The sequence below is a fragment of the Xenopus laevis genome, chromosome 3L, assembly GCF_017654675.1.
Source record: "Xenopus laevis strain J_2021 chromosome 3L, Xenopus_laevis_v10.1, whole genome shotgun sequence".
NCBI classification, from domain to species: Eukaryota; Metazoa; Chordata; class Amphibia; order Anura; family Pipidae; genus Xenopus; species Xenopus laevis.
The window spans coordinates 147,569,759-147,584,919 of record NC_054375.1 but is presented as its reverse complement, the minus strand read 5'-3'; the positions used below and the strand labels follow the sequence as shown (position 1 = coordinate 147,584,919).

Below are 15,161 nucleotides of genomic sequence, written 5' to 3'. Positions count from 1 at the left end.
CACAGCTACAATACCGAGAAAGATGCCATAGGGGCAAGGGAATCCTGCCCTGCAGAGTTTACACTCTAATATACAGAGGGACACAGATAAAATACATGGAGAGGGAACCATTGGGAGATGGGAATCCTGTCCTACAGAGCTAACACTCTAATATATAGAGGGACACAGAAGGTGGGTCGAAGGAAATCCTGCTCTGTAGCACTTACACTCTAATGTACAGAGGGAAACAAATACAATACAGGGAGAGGGAACCATTGGAAGAAGGGAATTCTGTCTTAAAGAGCTTACACTCTAATGTACGGAGGGGCACATATATGATACAGGGAGAGGGAACCATTGGGAGGAAGGAACACTGATCATGGAGCCTATGGTATATATTACAATGAGTGAGGGGGATACGAATACAGAATAGAAAGAACAGGGGCACTGGGAATCCACGCCTGCAGGGAATACTATTTATTAGAAAAGTACAATGTGAAGAGTAGTATAATTAAGTCTTTTTCATTCGGCCAGGCTTTTGTTATTGGTGCTGCAGGGTTAAAAGCAGATCATTGCCTAAGGTGTGAGTGTGTGAATGGAAGTGCTAATGTTTTTGCAAGACTAAAGGGGAGATCACTGTGAGACATATGTTCCCTGTATTCCCTGTAGCACCTGTCCCTGCCAAGGTCACATTGAGAGACAAGTGCAGCGAGCCACACACAAGGCCACGGCTATACAGTGACTAGAGCTGCCCATACACGGCTATTAGCTGGTGCAGGTATAGTCGCTACTATAATGTTCCTGCCAGCGTCATGGGAAACCCACGGCAATAGACTGCAAACTGCTGACTGTAACACCTCATTTTTAGCTTCTGCTTGGACTTGAGATTCACATTTGAGGTTTAGTCTTAGTACAGGTATGGGACCTGTTATCCACAATGCTCGGGATCTGTGGATAAAGGATATTTCCATGATTTGGATCTTCATATAAAGTCTACTTAAATTCATTTAAACATTAAATAAACCCAATAGGCTGGTTTTGCTTCCAATAAGGATTAATTATATCTTAGTTGGGATCAAGTACAAGCTACTGTTTTATTATTACACAGAAAAGGGAAATCATGTTTCAAAATCAGAAATATTTGATTAAAATGAGTCTATGGGAGATGGCCCATAATTCAGAGCTTTCCAGAAAGCAGGTATCTGGATGTCGGATCCCATAGCTGTAGTAAAAACAGAGGCAGGTGCACACTGCACAACAGAACACCCCCAATAATGAGGCAGCAGACAGACCCAGGGCCACATGAGACAGCCTTAAATGTATAAGAGAGACAGCCCTGCAAGACAGTCCAAGAAGGATGAGTGGGCTCTGAGAGAGAATAGTGCCAATTCTGAGACAGCCAGTGCTACATGAGACTGTATAAAATCCCCATTCTGTGACCCAGGAGGCAGAGACAGTCCCAGCACAATGAGAAAATGAGACTGACCTGTACCTTTAAGAGACAGCTTCAACTCTGTTAGGCAGGAAACAGCCACAGAGACAGTCCTAGATCTGTATCCCCCAGAAAAAACAAAGCAGGGTTTGACTGAACCCTTTGGGCCCCCTGGAGAAGCTGCACACGGGCCCCAGTCTAATAACCATTAGATATAAAATGTGCTGCTGTATAGAAATGAGAGATGTCAGGAACGGACCTATAGTGGGTCCCTCTGGGCTTTATACAGGTACCCTGGCACTAGACAGCCTCAGAGCTAAGAGACTGTCAGCAATCTATGGTGACTGTCACAGCTCTGAGAGACATAAGGCAAAGACAGTTCCAGTTCTAAGAGTGAGGCAGAGACAGCTGCAAGTCAGCAGAAAGCCTCAATAACACAGCTGTAAAAGACACTCTAGGTCTGGGACAGTCTCAGAACCGAAAGAGACATCCAGATCTTTTATGCAGAAACCAGAGGCAGTCTTAGTTCCTAGGGGCAGGGTTGACAGGTTGGCAGTTTTCTAGCCAAATTGGGCTACTAATTTAAAGCCCAGGTGGGTTTTGAAAGTACAAACTATCCAAGGTACGGATTTGGGCTATTTTTTGGGCCTTTGGCTGTTTTGCACTTTTAACCTAATGTTCCAAGCCTGTGGCTCCCAATGCATGTTGGGTAATTTCGTTTTTTGCCGACTGCCAAGTTCAACATTAGACTACAATACCCAGCATGCAATGGGAGTTACCAGATTTGGGGCCCTGTACCCCAGCTCCAGTCACTATTAAGCATTCTCGGGGGCAAAATCTGCTGGCCACCAAAAAAGGTTAAACTGTTTTACCAATATTTATTGAAATTGTATATGCATTACGACCTTATGGGACCCCTATACCTCCTGGGCCCCCCATCTGTCCCATTTTGCTGCATGTATATTTTTGTATTTTTCAAAATTTTTTTCACTTCACATATTGGGCTATTTTTGGGCTATTTTAGAAGTGCCTCTTGGCTAGTTTTGTGCTGGTTGTGTAGCCGACTTTTGCTGGTTTGCTGGCAAACCTGGGCAGAGGGCAATTGGCAGTGCCAAACTCTGAGAGACAGTCCTAGACTGGAGACTGCAATAGTCCCAAGTGTTTCAAGCAGAGAAGCCAGAGACCTCTCCAGAGTCCCAGGTCTGTTATACAGAATAAGCAGAGACAGAAGGCTGAGAAATTCTCTTAGATCTGAGTCCTAGATATTTTAGAGAGAGTGCCAGATCTGTGAGCCAGGACAAGAGACAGCCCCAGCAGTGAGAGACCGGCAGAGACAGCCCTGTGTGTGACTGCAAGCTGAAGGAGAGGAGGGAGAGGAGGGGAGTCTATTCATATGTAAGTAGAGGGGAGGGCTGGCTGGGGAGCAGCTCAATGTCTGAGATATTTGGGAGGAGGTCTCATTTGCTATCTGGTCTCTCTCTCAGGGTGGGAGCTGCCAGCTATTGGGAGAATAAGAGAATGGAAGAGAATAAAGACGCTGCTGCCGGGATAAGGTGCCAGGTAAGGACTTGTACTACTTTCTCATCCCCTAGGGTCCCGACCCCTCAGCAAATAGTACTCAGCCAGTAACAAACTTCTCTTTGCTGATTTTTCTTTCAATCAGTTGGTTCTGCTTTTTGCGCTCAGTCAACTTTCCCTTGTGCCCCATTTAGTTACTGGCGCTATTGTAATCCTGCCCTGTGTGTGTTAATTCTATGTGATCTGCCCCAAACTAACTGCACTACTGTCCGACTCCCGCTCCCAATTACTTGCCCTCACTGCACCCTTTCAGCAGTCAGAGATTACACAAAGAAAGTAGGGGATTATTGTCCCAACATTCTTCAGTCCAGAAAGCATGGGCCCTGGAGCAGCACTTTGCTTTGCCTGCCAAATATGTGTGACTCTCATAGGGAAGCTTATAGCTTGTGTATGGCCCCCTTGTTTATTAGAGTGTAAGCTCTCTTGGACTGGATTTATTTCTCCTAATGTTTCCTTCTCTCCCTGTATTGTATCTCTCTGTTTATTAGAGTGTAAGCTCTGCAGGGCAGAATTCCATCTCCCAATATTTCCCTCTCCCTGTATTTTATCTGTGTCCCTCTGTATATTAGAGCGTAAGCTCTCCTCGACTGTATTTCTTTCTCCCAATGGTCCCCTTTCTCTGTATTGTATCTGGGTCTCTCTGTTTATTAGAGTGCAAGCATTTCAGGACAGAATTCCCATCTCCCAATAAGTCCCTCTCCCTGAATTGTATCTGTGTCTCTCTGTATATTAGAGTGTAAGCTCTCTTGGATTGGATTTATTTCTCCTAATGGTTCCTTCTTTCAGTATTGTATCTGGTCTCTCTGTTTATTAGAGTGTAAGCTCTGCAGGGCAGAATGCCATCTCCCAATAGTTCCCTCTGCCTGTATTTTATCTGTGTCCCTCTGTACATTAGAGTGTAAGCTTTCTTGGACTGTATTTCTTTCTCCCAATGGTCCCTTCTCTCAGTATTGTATCTGGGTCTCTCTGTTTATAAGAGTGCAAGCATTGCAGGACAGAATACCCATCCCCCAATAGTTCCCTTTCCCTGTATTTTATCTGTGTCCCTCTGTATATTAGAGTGTAACCTCTGCAGGGCAGGATCGCTTCTCCCAATGGTTCCCTCTCTCTCTGTATTGTATCGGTGTCCCTCTGTATATTAGAGAGTAAGCTCTGCAGGGCAGGATTCCCTTGCCCCAATGGCTTCTTTCTCTGTATTGTATCTGTGTCCCTCTGTATATTAGAGTGTAAGCTCTGCAGGGCAGGATTCACTTATCCCAATTGTTTCCTCTCCTTGTATTGCATCTGTGCCCCTCTGTATATTAGAGCGTAAGCTTATTATGCCTGAACATTTACATATATATATATATATATGTATTTTGTAAGCTATGTAGCACAGGCTACAGTTTCCTAACAGATGCATATTGATTTATCCATTATATTAAGTGTAAGCTCTCCAGGATAGGGTTCCTATTTCCCAGTCGGTACTGACCCACACCGCACACTCTATTTATAGTTGTGTTTATTATACTGAATGCTCAGCGGGGCCGGACTGCAAATTAGTTTCCGTTAGCGTTAGATTTCATGAGAAAACCTGATACTTTTTAGTAATGAATATATGTTGTATCCATATACCCTTGGGTGGGGTTGGTACTATTAGTGAGTTACTTTGCACGTGCCGTGGTCCCTCAGTGATGTCTACTAAATGATGGCCCGGGGGGGGTGACTGCACCCTTAAACATTTTTCTTCTGAATTTGTGAATCATAACATTTTTTTTTTGTTCTCACAGTCCATTAAAGAGAACATGAAACTTCTTGCCATAGGGGAAAACCTTATGAAATCATATCTGTCTGCAAATATTCATTTTTAAATTGTCAGCAATTATATAGGATTATTTCTACAGAGATTTATTTGGTGTTTCTCCTGAGGCACAGTATGAGGATCGACAGCACCTTTCTTTCCTATACACACACCGTCCCCACTCTTTGGGGCCACAGCATATCGCAGCTGAGAACTGGAGCTCAGTTAACTCTACGTCAGGGGAGTAAACCCTCCCTTCATCGGGATAATCCTGATGAAGTGAGGGTTTACCCTAAAAAAGTTGATACAGTTGGTAGTATAATAAAAGGGGTAAGCTCCCCAACTGCATAAAAATAGCGAAAATCTTACTGTTACTAAGGGTCCTGTGAACGGAGGAGTAGCAACACCAATGCAGTACATGTAAATCGCAGGAGTGCGGTGGATTCAACATATTGACCCTATGGCAGGGCCATGTCCATCTCACCTACATTTGTCTTGTTTTATACTTTCTCTCTGTTTCCTGGTAATGTGCAGGTAGTGGTGTATTTATAATGTGCGTGTGGTGTGATAATGCGGTGGGGCCTTGCACGACTTGGCTGAATATACCATTTCGCTTGGGTGAGATGATGAATGTGGAAGGTTGCTGTTTGCATGTGAATTAGCCAGCACAAAACCATGTTGTACTCCCAAGAATAGGCCGATTATGCAAGAATGCAGACACAATTGTGCTCGCACTTTGCCTCAAAATACCAGATATTGCAGGAATTCTTCAGCTTAACCCTTCAATTAAAATTGCTCATGATTTTCCATAGATCAGGGATCCCCAAACTTTTGAGCCGTGAGCAACATTCAGAAGCAAAAGGAGTTGGGGGCAACACTAGCATGAAAAATGTTCTTGGGGTGCCAAATAAGGGCTGTGATTGGCTATTTAGTAGCCCCTATGTGGATTGTCAACCTACATTGAGGCTCTGTTTGGCAGTGCACCTGGTTTTAATACAACCAAAACTTGCCTCCAAGTCTGGAATTCAGAAATAATCTCCTGCTTTGAGGCCACTGGGAGCAACGTCCAAAGAGTTGGAGAGCAACATGTTACTCACGAGTTACTGGTTGGGGATCACTGCCATAGATGATCAAGCCTTACTAAACCTAATCATAGGAATAGCTTGTTCTTCTTTATACCTATAAAGCTCCTCTTTTTACCCTAACAATCCCCCTCCTGTATATCATAAGCTCTCCTCTCATGTGACTGTTGTACATACTGGCATGCACAGCAGCCCTCTGCAAAAACAGTTCTGTTTCTCCATGACCAATCACCTGTTCTGATCCCTTTTTGCTGCCCTCTACTGGTGACTTCATGCTCATGGCACGCAATTATAATCCTACCACTAGATGCTGCAAAGCACTTGCCTCTTCCTGACATTCAGGGGACAGGGTTCTGTACAATTATGGTCAGGGCACACACTCAGATTCAGGGAGATTCGGAGACAAATCTCCTCTTCTTCGGGGCGACTTATCTCCCCGAACTGCCTCCTGCCAGCTCGAATTGCTGGCGGGAAGGCACTCGGAGCGCTTTGTTTTCCGAAGTTACCCAAAGTTTCCTCATGAGGCAACTTCGGGTGAATTCGGAAAACAAAGCACTCTGAGTGCCATCCCGCTGGTGATTTACATTTTATCCAGCGGGAGGCAGTTCGGTTGAGATTAGTTCCCCTAGAGATTTGTCGCCAGGCGACTAATTTCCCCGAATCTGAGCGTGTGCCCTGACCCTTATAGATTTAAAGGGGTGGTTCATCTTAAGTTAACTTTTAGTATGTTATAGAACAGTGCCCGGCCAGCCCTGCCAGGTGCCCTAGGCTGCCTGACCAGTCAGAGCGCCCAACAGGCGCGCACACATGTGAGGGAAAATGTGCGTGTGCCTGTGTGGGAAACCGGGTGCGCATGTGTGAAAAACCCCACAGGTGAAAAAAAGAGATGTGGTGCAAAAAGTACGCTGGCCAGAGCGGCAATCGGGGACTGGACTAGGGCGTAGAGAAGGCAGAGAAGGTGCATACCCACCAAAGCTTTGCGCCCTAAGCACGTGCCTACTCTGCCTATGCCTAATTCCGGCCCTGTTATAGAACGACTAATTCGGAGCAACTTTTCAATTGATAATATATCAATATAAAGGGGGCATTTTAACAATACACATAAAAAAAATATACAGGAAAAGTCCCTTTTTTAAAAAAAAACTAAAATTCAATTCTTATTACAAAATATAATCCAAGTGGATCCCGGTCAAAGTTAATCTCCCCTAGTGTAATCTCTTCAATATAGATTTATTTAATATGAATAAAATGCACTTACAATATTTACAGTTCGCGCCCATGTACATTCACAGGACTCAATCCCAGTCCCAATGCGTTTTGTTACTATCAGTGACTTCTTCAGGGGTTAAAAATCAGTATAATGCCTCTAAAAGTATAAATTTAATCAAGAGGCAATAATTAGCTCCCCCATCCAAGCAGTAGTCCAACTTTCCAATTGGCCTTCATTTTTTTTTACAGTTTTTTAATTATTTGCCTACTTCTTCTTACAAATGGGGGGGGGTCACTGACCCCATCTAAAAAGTCTACATATTTATTGTTATTCATACTTTATATCCTAGTCACTTGTTCAAATCAGTGCATGGTTGCTAGAGTAACTTGGACCCTAGCAACCAGATGGCTGAAATTACAAACTGGAGAGCTGCTGAATAAAAATCTAAAAAGTTTGAAAACCACAAATAAAAAAAAAAAGAAAACAAATTGTACTTAGAATATTACTCTCTACATCATACTAAAAGTTAATTTAAATGTGAACAACCCCTTTAAGAAATTCTGTTGAATGGCTTAATTTGCTTCAGCTTAATTTTTTTATCTCACACTTAAATCTGTCAGCTTGAAAGGTCATGTATCAAACACAAAGTTGCGACAGATAGGAAACAATTCATTGTTGCAGGAGATTCTAGAATTAACACATTTTTATAAACAATCCAAAATGTAAGTCCTGGTTAGATGACAGAATCAGACATGTTATATCATTAGTTTTATACAAATGCAAATAATACATTAAAAACTAAAATAAACAAGTTGCAGTTAAGTATTAACCTGTTGTTTGGGGCAGTGACGTTGTTAAAGGGGAACTCAACCCACAACTAGTTTTGGAAATTTTTTGAAGAATAATGATTATGCAAAAACAGTTCCCATTAAAAGGTATGTAGTAAGCACATAATTTTGTTTTTTTGGACAAGTACCAGTTTTCCACTTGTCATGACAGTGCCGGGTAAATTTTGGGTCCAGCTTCTGCATTTATTTGCAGGACAAACACTGGGAAAGGGAAGAAAGATACATAAACAGGAAGGAGAGCGTTAGAGCACAAATAACAAGGGTAGGGGAACATGGTGAATGGATACAGAGAGTTCATGGCTTTTGGGTCAGAGACACAGAATGAATAGAGCGGATAGGTGGGGAGACTAGGAAAGATAATATAATATTTGGATAGGGGAAAGGTGGGCAAAATAGCATATAGTGTGTTTAAGGGATCAATGGAGGTCTTGTAAAGGGGGTGCAGAAGTGTCGGACTGGCCCGGCGGGACACCGGGAAAAAACCCGGTGGGCCCCGACCCTCGTGGGCCCCTGCCGGGCCAGAACCCTTCTCCAGATATTTAGAATTGCGAAATGCGCTGGAGCGGCGATGTTGTGCATGCGTGCCGAACAGCTCCAATGCGTTTAGTAGGGGGGGGGCAGAGGGGGCCCCTGGACAGCAGTCCCGGTGGGCCCCGGGCCCCCCAATCCGACCCTGGGGTGCAGTCTGAGGAGAGGCCATAGATGAGAACTAAAAGGGGATAGGTCAGGGGTGCCCAAAAGGTAGATTGGGATGTACCAGTAGACCTTTAGTTGGTGATCAGTAAATCTCAAAACACTGTCAACAAACAGCTTGTCTAAATCACCCTCCTGTTTCATGCTTTATTTCAGATATTAATTCTGCTTATTAAATATAGCAATGTAAATTCTCTCATAAATCAATATAATATTTAAGTAATATTTTCCATGGGACAGAATGCTAACAATGCTTTTATTTATTTAGATCATAATGAGACATCATCACTAAAAGTAGAACTCGTGTTAGTGGGCACTACTGGGTTAGAATGTGCAGAGAAGGGATAGATAGAGGGACCAGGAAAGAGGATAGAATGAGTAGAGAAGGGATTGATAGAGGGACCAGTAATTCAGCCCTAATTTATACTCAGCCTTTTTGACCCACAATATCTTGTACCTTATCTTCTTGTCTCTTGCAGATCCCCTCGTAAATTACTTTAACCCCTTACACATAGGTTGATATTCCTTCTGTTGATCATTTGACCTATGAGCTGAATGTTGTATATATACCAGAGAACACCACAGCTTCATTGTAATCAGCTTGAAAAAGGAACTAATGTTCTGAAAGCTTGCTATGATTATATTACTTAGCCAATAAAGGTATCACCTTTATACCACTTTTGTTATTTTTTATTTCAAAAGTGTTGACCTGTAACATTTTTACTGGCTAACATGGTACAGCAACCTTACCATCAATAGAGGGACCAGGAAAGAGGATAGAATATGCAGAGAAGAGATAGATAGAGGGACCAGGAAAGAGGATAGAATGTGCAGAGAAGAGATAAATAGAGGGACCAGGAAAGAGGATAGGATGTGTAGAGAAGAGATAGATAGAGGGACCAGGAAAGAGGATAGGATGTGTAGAGAAGGGAAAGATAGAGGGACTAGGAAAGAGGATAGGATGTGTAGAGAAGGGATAGATAGAGGGACTAGGAAAGAGGATAGGATGTGTAGAGAAGGGATAGATAGAGGGACCAGGAAAGAGGATAGAATGTGCAGAGAAGAGATAGATAGAGGGACTATGAAAAATTATAGAATGTGCAGAGAAGAGATAGATAGAGGGACCAGGAAAGAGGAAAGAATGTGTAGAGAAGGGATAGATAGAGGGACTAGGTAAGAGGATAGAATGTGTAGAGAAAGGATAGATAGATAGATAGATAGATAGATAGATAGATAGATAGATAGATAGATAGATAGATAGATAGATAGATAGATAGGAGATAGAGGGACCAGGAAAGAGTATAGAATGTGTAGAGAAGGGATAGACCATGAGCACTAGGAAAGTGAATAGAGTTTGTGATTAACGGATACATGGGAAGTACCAGTGTTGCCACCTGACTGGTATGTGGATGCCCCATGCCACTGTAATTAGTCTGGAAGAAAGATAAAAATATAGGAAAGCTGAATTTTTTTCCAGAAAGGTGGCAACCCTAGGAGAGGGGATCGAATGTTTGGAGAGAGGATAGACAGGGGGGACTAAAAATAGATGTATATAGGAAAGATCCTCTACCAAACTCCTCCCATAAAGAGAAACTGCTGTTGTGATTGATGGATGTTATTGTTCCCATCCCTCCCTGCATGCCCTCCTTGTTCCTCCAACGTCCATCACTCTGTGGACCTCTCCTCAAAACAGGATGGGAAAGGATGAGCCCTATGTAAATAACCAGATATTCACTTTCCTGTTGTGAAACAGATACAATATTTTTATCTTTTCAAGGAAGAGCTACATCATAACTTTCCTAAAGACAATTACTCTCCCAGTGACAATGAGTACGAGCTTGACGTGTTGTAAGCACATAGTTCGGTGCCTCTGTTAGCCAGTCCTTACCTCTTGCTATGTACCTCTCCAGTAGTGGTATGGCTAGTGCCAAAGAACCAAATCAGGATTTTGGTCCCAGAATCAGTACCAGTGGCGGGTTAATGAGATGTGAGGGCCTTCGGCTACACTTTCCATCTACACATTTGACCTTCGAGATGGTTACTGGGTACAAACCAAGGTTTACATTTTGGGACTGTCCAACCTACATCAGGCCCATGTGTAATGATAAGTCACTGATGTTCTGCTGTTGGATGACTGACATGATGGGACGTGTTTCTGAAGTATTGTCCCTACTGACAAATAACTGCGATGTTACTGCATGCTCAGGCACTCTCCCTTGTTTCCTCTCGGGGCAGAAAAAATGTTTGTTTCGTAGTATTCTGACAATATAACTACAGGAGTGTTGATTGGTAATTTTACTTTAAGGGCATGGCAAGTGAATCTATTCTTCCCCATATATTAAAAAGGTTGGTCTCTAAAGCTGCAATGTTGCCCTGCATTTAGTGGAGAGTTCGATAGCTGGAGACATGAAGGCTGATACAGTTGCATGTGTCTATTTGTTGGGCAAATATATATATATTAAAGGAAAACTATACCCCCTGAACAATGTAGGCCTCTATAAAAATATATTGCATATGTAAAAACCCTGCTTTATGTAAATAAACCACGTTCATAATAATATACTTTTTTTGTAGTATGCACCATTGGGTAACCATAAATAGAAAATTGCCATTTTAAAAAATAAGGGCCGCCCCCTGGGATCCTAGGATTCAAGGTACACACAAACAAACCAAACATGTTTGGTCACATGAGCCAATTAACAGACAGAGTTGTGTCTTTTGCTTCCACACTTCTTCCTGTTACAGTTAGAGCTGCAGTATTTCTGGTCAGGTAATCTCTGAGGCAGCACACAGACAATCCCTAAATGGTGATTGAAGGCAAGAGATGTAAAAGGGCAATATTTACTAAAATATATATTCCAGTTTGGTAAGATTCTTTAATATGCCATTAAGTATTATATAAACTACAGTATATGTTGCTTAAGTATTCATTTTTGGGGTATAGTTTTCCTTTAATGGAGAGCAATGCAGGGACTGATGAGAGGTGCACTGGCTTTGATTGGTCCTGGTGGAAGCAATGACCAATGTACATACAATGACCAACGTACATACAATTATGTTAATGTTTTTAGCTAACTCTACAATTCTAGAAGTGCCGCATTCTTCCCGAATTCCATCCTTACTGTCTTCAGTTGGGGCTCTTCCAAGTCACTAAAAAGTAATAATGGCATTAGACACAGACTCACAATTTCCTATGGCTTGCGTGGTGGATTTAGAATTTGCGTCACTGTAGGCTTCTACAATCATAATGCCACCATTTATTAAACCTACGCCTGACATTAAGAATGATGAAGATTAGGGGCGAATGTTTGGTTGTGCTAAAGTATACTTCTGCTGAAATCTGACATTTGTTCATTTGTCTCATGCAGGCTGCAAAGCGATGCTGAAACGCTGGACTAACAGAATACAAGGAGTTACTGCCATCTAGTGATCTCGTCTTGTTAGTGCAGCATTATACAGCGGCTGCCTCTGCTGTAACATGTTGTAAATCCACTCACAAAGAGGAATTCATTTATTTCAGTGTGTGTGGCCATGAAGACAAAAGGGGAGTTATTCAAAAGAGTAGCATCTGGAGTCTTTAGCTGGGACTTTTTCTGCCACCATCTGTCGGAGCAACCTGCTTACACCTCACAGACTCTTCTATAAAGCAGTCTACTTTGGAAGGATACCGAATATCATTTCAGAGATCTCCTCTTAGTAATGTTTTTGGCCCCCAGATAAGAGACGTTTGGGCTTGTAAAAAGAAATAAAGGATTGACGAAACCATGGATCTTCTGCAGCCCCCCAATCGACTGGTCCGATTGTACAGAGAGTACCAGAACAATGAAGTCATCTCTCTGCACTACAACTTCACAGGAAAGCTCAATACAAGCAGGTACAAGGGAGGACTAAAGGCCGAGGCTGTATTCTTTTTGGTGGTTTGTGTCTTCATTGTCTTGGAGAACCTCATTGTGCTCTTGGCCCTCTGGCGCAACAAGAAATTCCACTCCCCCATGTTTTATCTCCTGGGGAACCTGACACTGTCAGACCTTCTGGCTGGTGTGGCATACATGGTGAACATTTTGATGTCTGGTGCCCACACTTTGCGCCTTACTCCCGCCATGTGGTTTGTTAGGGAGGGAGGCGTCTTCATCACACTAACTGCCTCAATATTTAGTCTTCTGGCTATTGCGATAGAACGCCACATTACTATGGTTCGGATGAAACACTACAGCGGGGACAAGAAGGGGCGCATGGCCTTGCTCATTGCAGCGGCTTGGCTTGTCTCAATCCTGTTAGGCGTGTTGCCGATACTAGGTTGGAACTGCATCAGCGACCTCCAGTCTTGCTCCACCATTCTACCTTTGTACTCAAAGAACTATCTTCTGGTCTGCATAAGTATCTTCCTGGCCATTCTCATATCCATTGTGGTTCTCTATCTCCGGATTTACAGGATTGTTAAGGTCAACAGCCAGAGACTTGGCACTCTTCGTAAGGGGACCATGAAAAAGTCCCAAAAGTACATGGCCCTGCTGAAAACTGTCACCATTGTGGTGGGAACATTTATTATGTGCTGGCTTCCTCTCTTTGTACTTTTTCTGTTTGATGTATCATGTGAGGTCAATGCCTGCCCTATTCTCCTAAAGGCAGACTACTTCCTTGGTCTAGCCATGATCAACTCTCTCCTGAACCCAATTATCTACACACTCACCAGCCGTGACATCAGGAGGGCAATCCTTAAACTGGTTTTCTGTCTATGCCTATCATCTGAAGAAGGAGAGGGCAGGCGTAGGCCTTGGTTCCTTCCTGTAATAGAGGGAAGCACAAGCAAATCTGAGAAATCTTCCCACAAACACGAAGCTCTAGAAACCACCGTATCGTCTGGAAATGGAACCCCCACCCCAGTGAAGTGTCTTATGCCTAAAAATGTGGACTGTTGAGCCCATTTGGATTTTAAAACTTGATGTGAAGGACACATAGAAGTGTAGTAGAGAATTGCACAGCATGAAGGATGGTAGATATACCTAGAGCCTGATGTATGGTATAAATACCTGGAGATTTGTAGCAAAAGGGCCTAAAGCGATTCCTAGAAATGTGTATGCTGGGAGGGTAGGGAATGCCCCATACCTTAAAATATAAGGTAAACACATGTAGCAGAAGATCATTGTAACTCTACAGTATATGGAGTACTAAAGAGTCATGGAAATTAAAGCATAACCAACGGCCGAGGACCTTTTTGTGATGAAGGAGTAGACAAGGGTCCTAAAGGTTACAAGTAAGCCTGTAGGTTGTAGGCCTGTGGGTTACATGATGGTTAGGTTGATTATGTGATTATGGTTGGTTACCATAAGGGACGTCAGGGTCTTTAAAATGATGTAGGGTTCTTTAACCAATCATAAAAAAGAAGTTCCTTAGAACCTTCAGAACTCAGTAGAGTAAAATGCCCCAAAACTTACTATAGTCCTTTGAGAATATCAGCCTATCGTAAGCGGGTGTGAAGCAGTAGCAGCCATTTAGAAAGGTTTTAACCTTTATGTGATTTTGTTACTGAGACTCAAGTGTATATTTTGTATGTATTATCTGTATATAAAACACGAAGTGAATTATTACATATGACTGGGACTGCTGTGTTATATTCTTTGCAATTATTATCATAACTTTTATTATCATACGGCCCACACCATAGCTGCTACTTATAGCTGGGGGGGTTTTATTGCTTCCTATTGGGTCTGTTGGTCTTATTTGTGGGACTGACTTCCATGCATCTAAAGAACACCGAAGAAGCCATGATGGCTACAGGTAAAGGAACTAGGGATGCACCGAATCCATATACAAATAAGGGTTCGGTATTCGGCCGAATCTTTCGCTAAGGATTCGGGAGTTCGGCCAAATCCAAAAAAGGGCATTTACGTGACTTTTTGTCAGAAAACAAGGAAGTAAAAAATGTTTTCCCCGTCCCACAACTAATTTACATATGCAAATTAGGGTTCCGATTCGGTTCGGTATTCGGCCGAATTTTTCGCTAAGGATTCGGGAGTTCGGCCGAATCCAAAAAAGTGGATTCGGTGCAACCCTAAAAGGAACAGCCAATCACTGCCCTGTATCCATGTGCAATCAGCTCTCATTCCTCAGTTTTTAATGACTCAAACATAACATTTGTAAATAGTTCTGTATATATGAATATATTTACTGTAAATAAATAAATGTATATGGAGTTGGATGAAGCCATTGCTGCCTGAGAGTGATTATTTTTCTGTACAGATTCAACTGTCATTACCATTTGTAATAAACTGTTTTAAACGAAATTTAAAAAAAAAGTGAGGTGGGAGATAAGGTTGGGAGCACATGATCAAAACAGAAGGAGACTGAATTGGGACCCAGGCTCTCTCTTCACTAAGCCCCATAGTGGGGGTGCCACTTCTTGAGCCGGCAGGATTCTACATCCGCCCCCATTGTGTCCTGCTGCTTTTCAAATTGGAAACAAAGGTTTAATGCATTGCTCACAGCATATATACATCACATGGCAGCAAGTTAATGATTGACAGGTCAACCACACAAAGTCAATATACATGGAAGTTGA

The 15,161-nt window shown here is 42.6% G+C and overlaps 1 protein-coding gene across 1 annotated transcript; it reads left to right on the top strand.

The window, feature by feature from the left end:
- The first annotated feature begins 2,815 nt into the window (after positions 1 to 2,815).
- Positions 2,816 to 14,805, top strand: s1pr5.L (sphingosine-1-phosphate receptor 5 L homeolog). Its single transcript, XM_018251310.2, has 2 exons — positions 2,816 to 2,971; positions 11,971 to 14,805. Exon 2 carries the CDS (start codon positions 12,367 to 12,369, stop codon positions 13,519 to 13,521), a length of 1,155 nt encoding a protein of 384 aa, XP_018106799.1. The 5' UTR covers positions 2,816 to 2,971; positions 11,971 to 12,366; the 3' UTR covers positions 13,522 to 14,805.
- Positions 14,806 to 15,161: the final 356 nt, after the last annotated feature.

Bases quoted from the DNA above. Each gene is read 5' to 3' on its own strand.
- s1pr5.L (XM_018251310.2), top strand. From the start codon at position 12,367: ATGGATCTTCTGCAGCCCCCCAATCGACTGGTCCGATTGTACAGAGAG.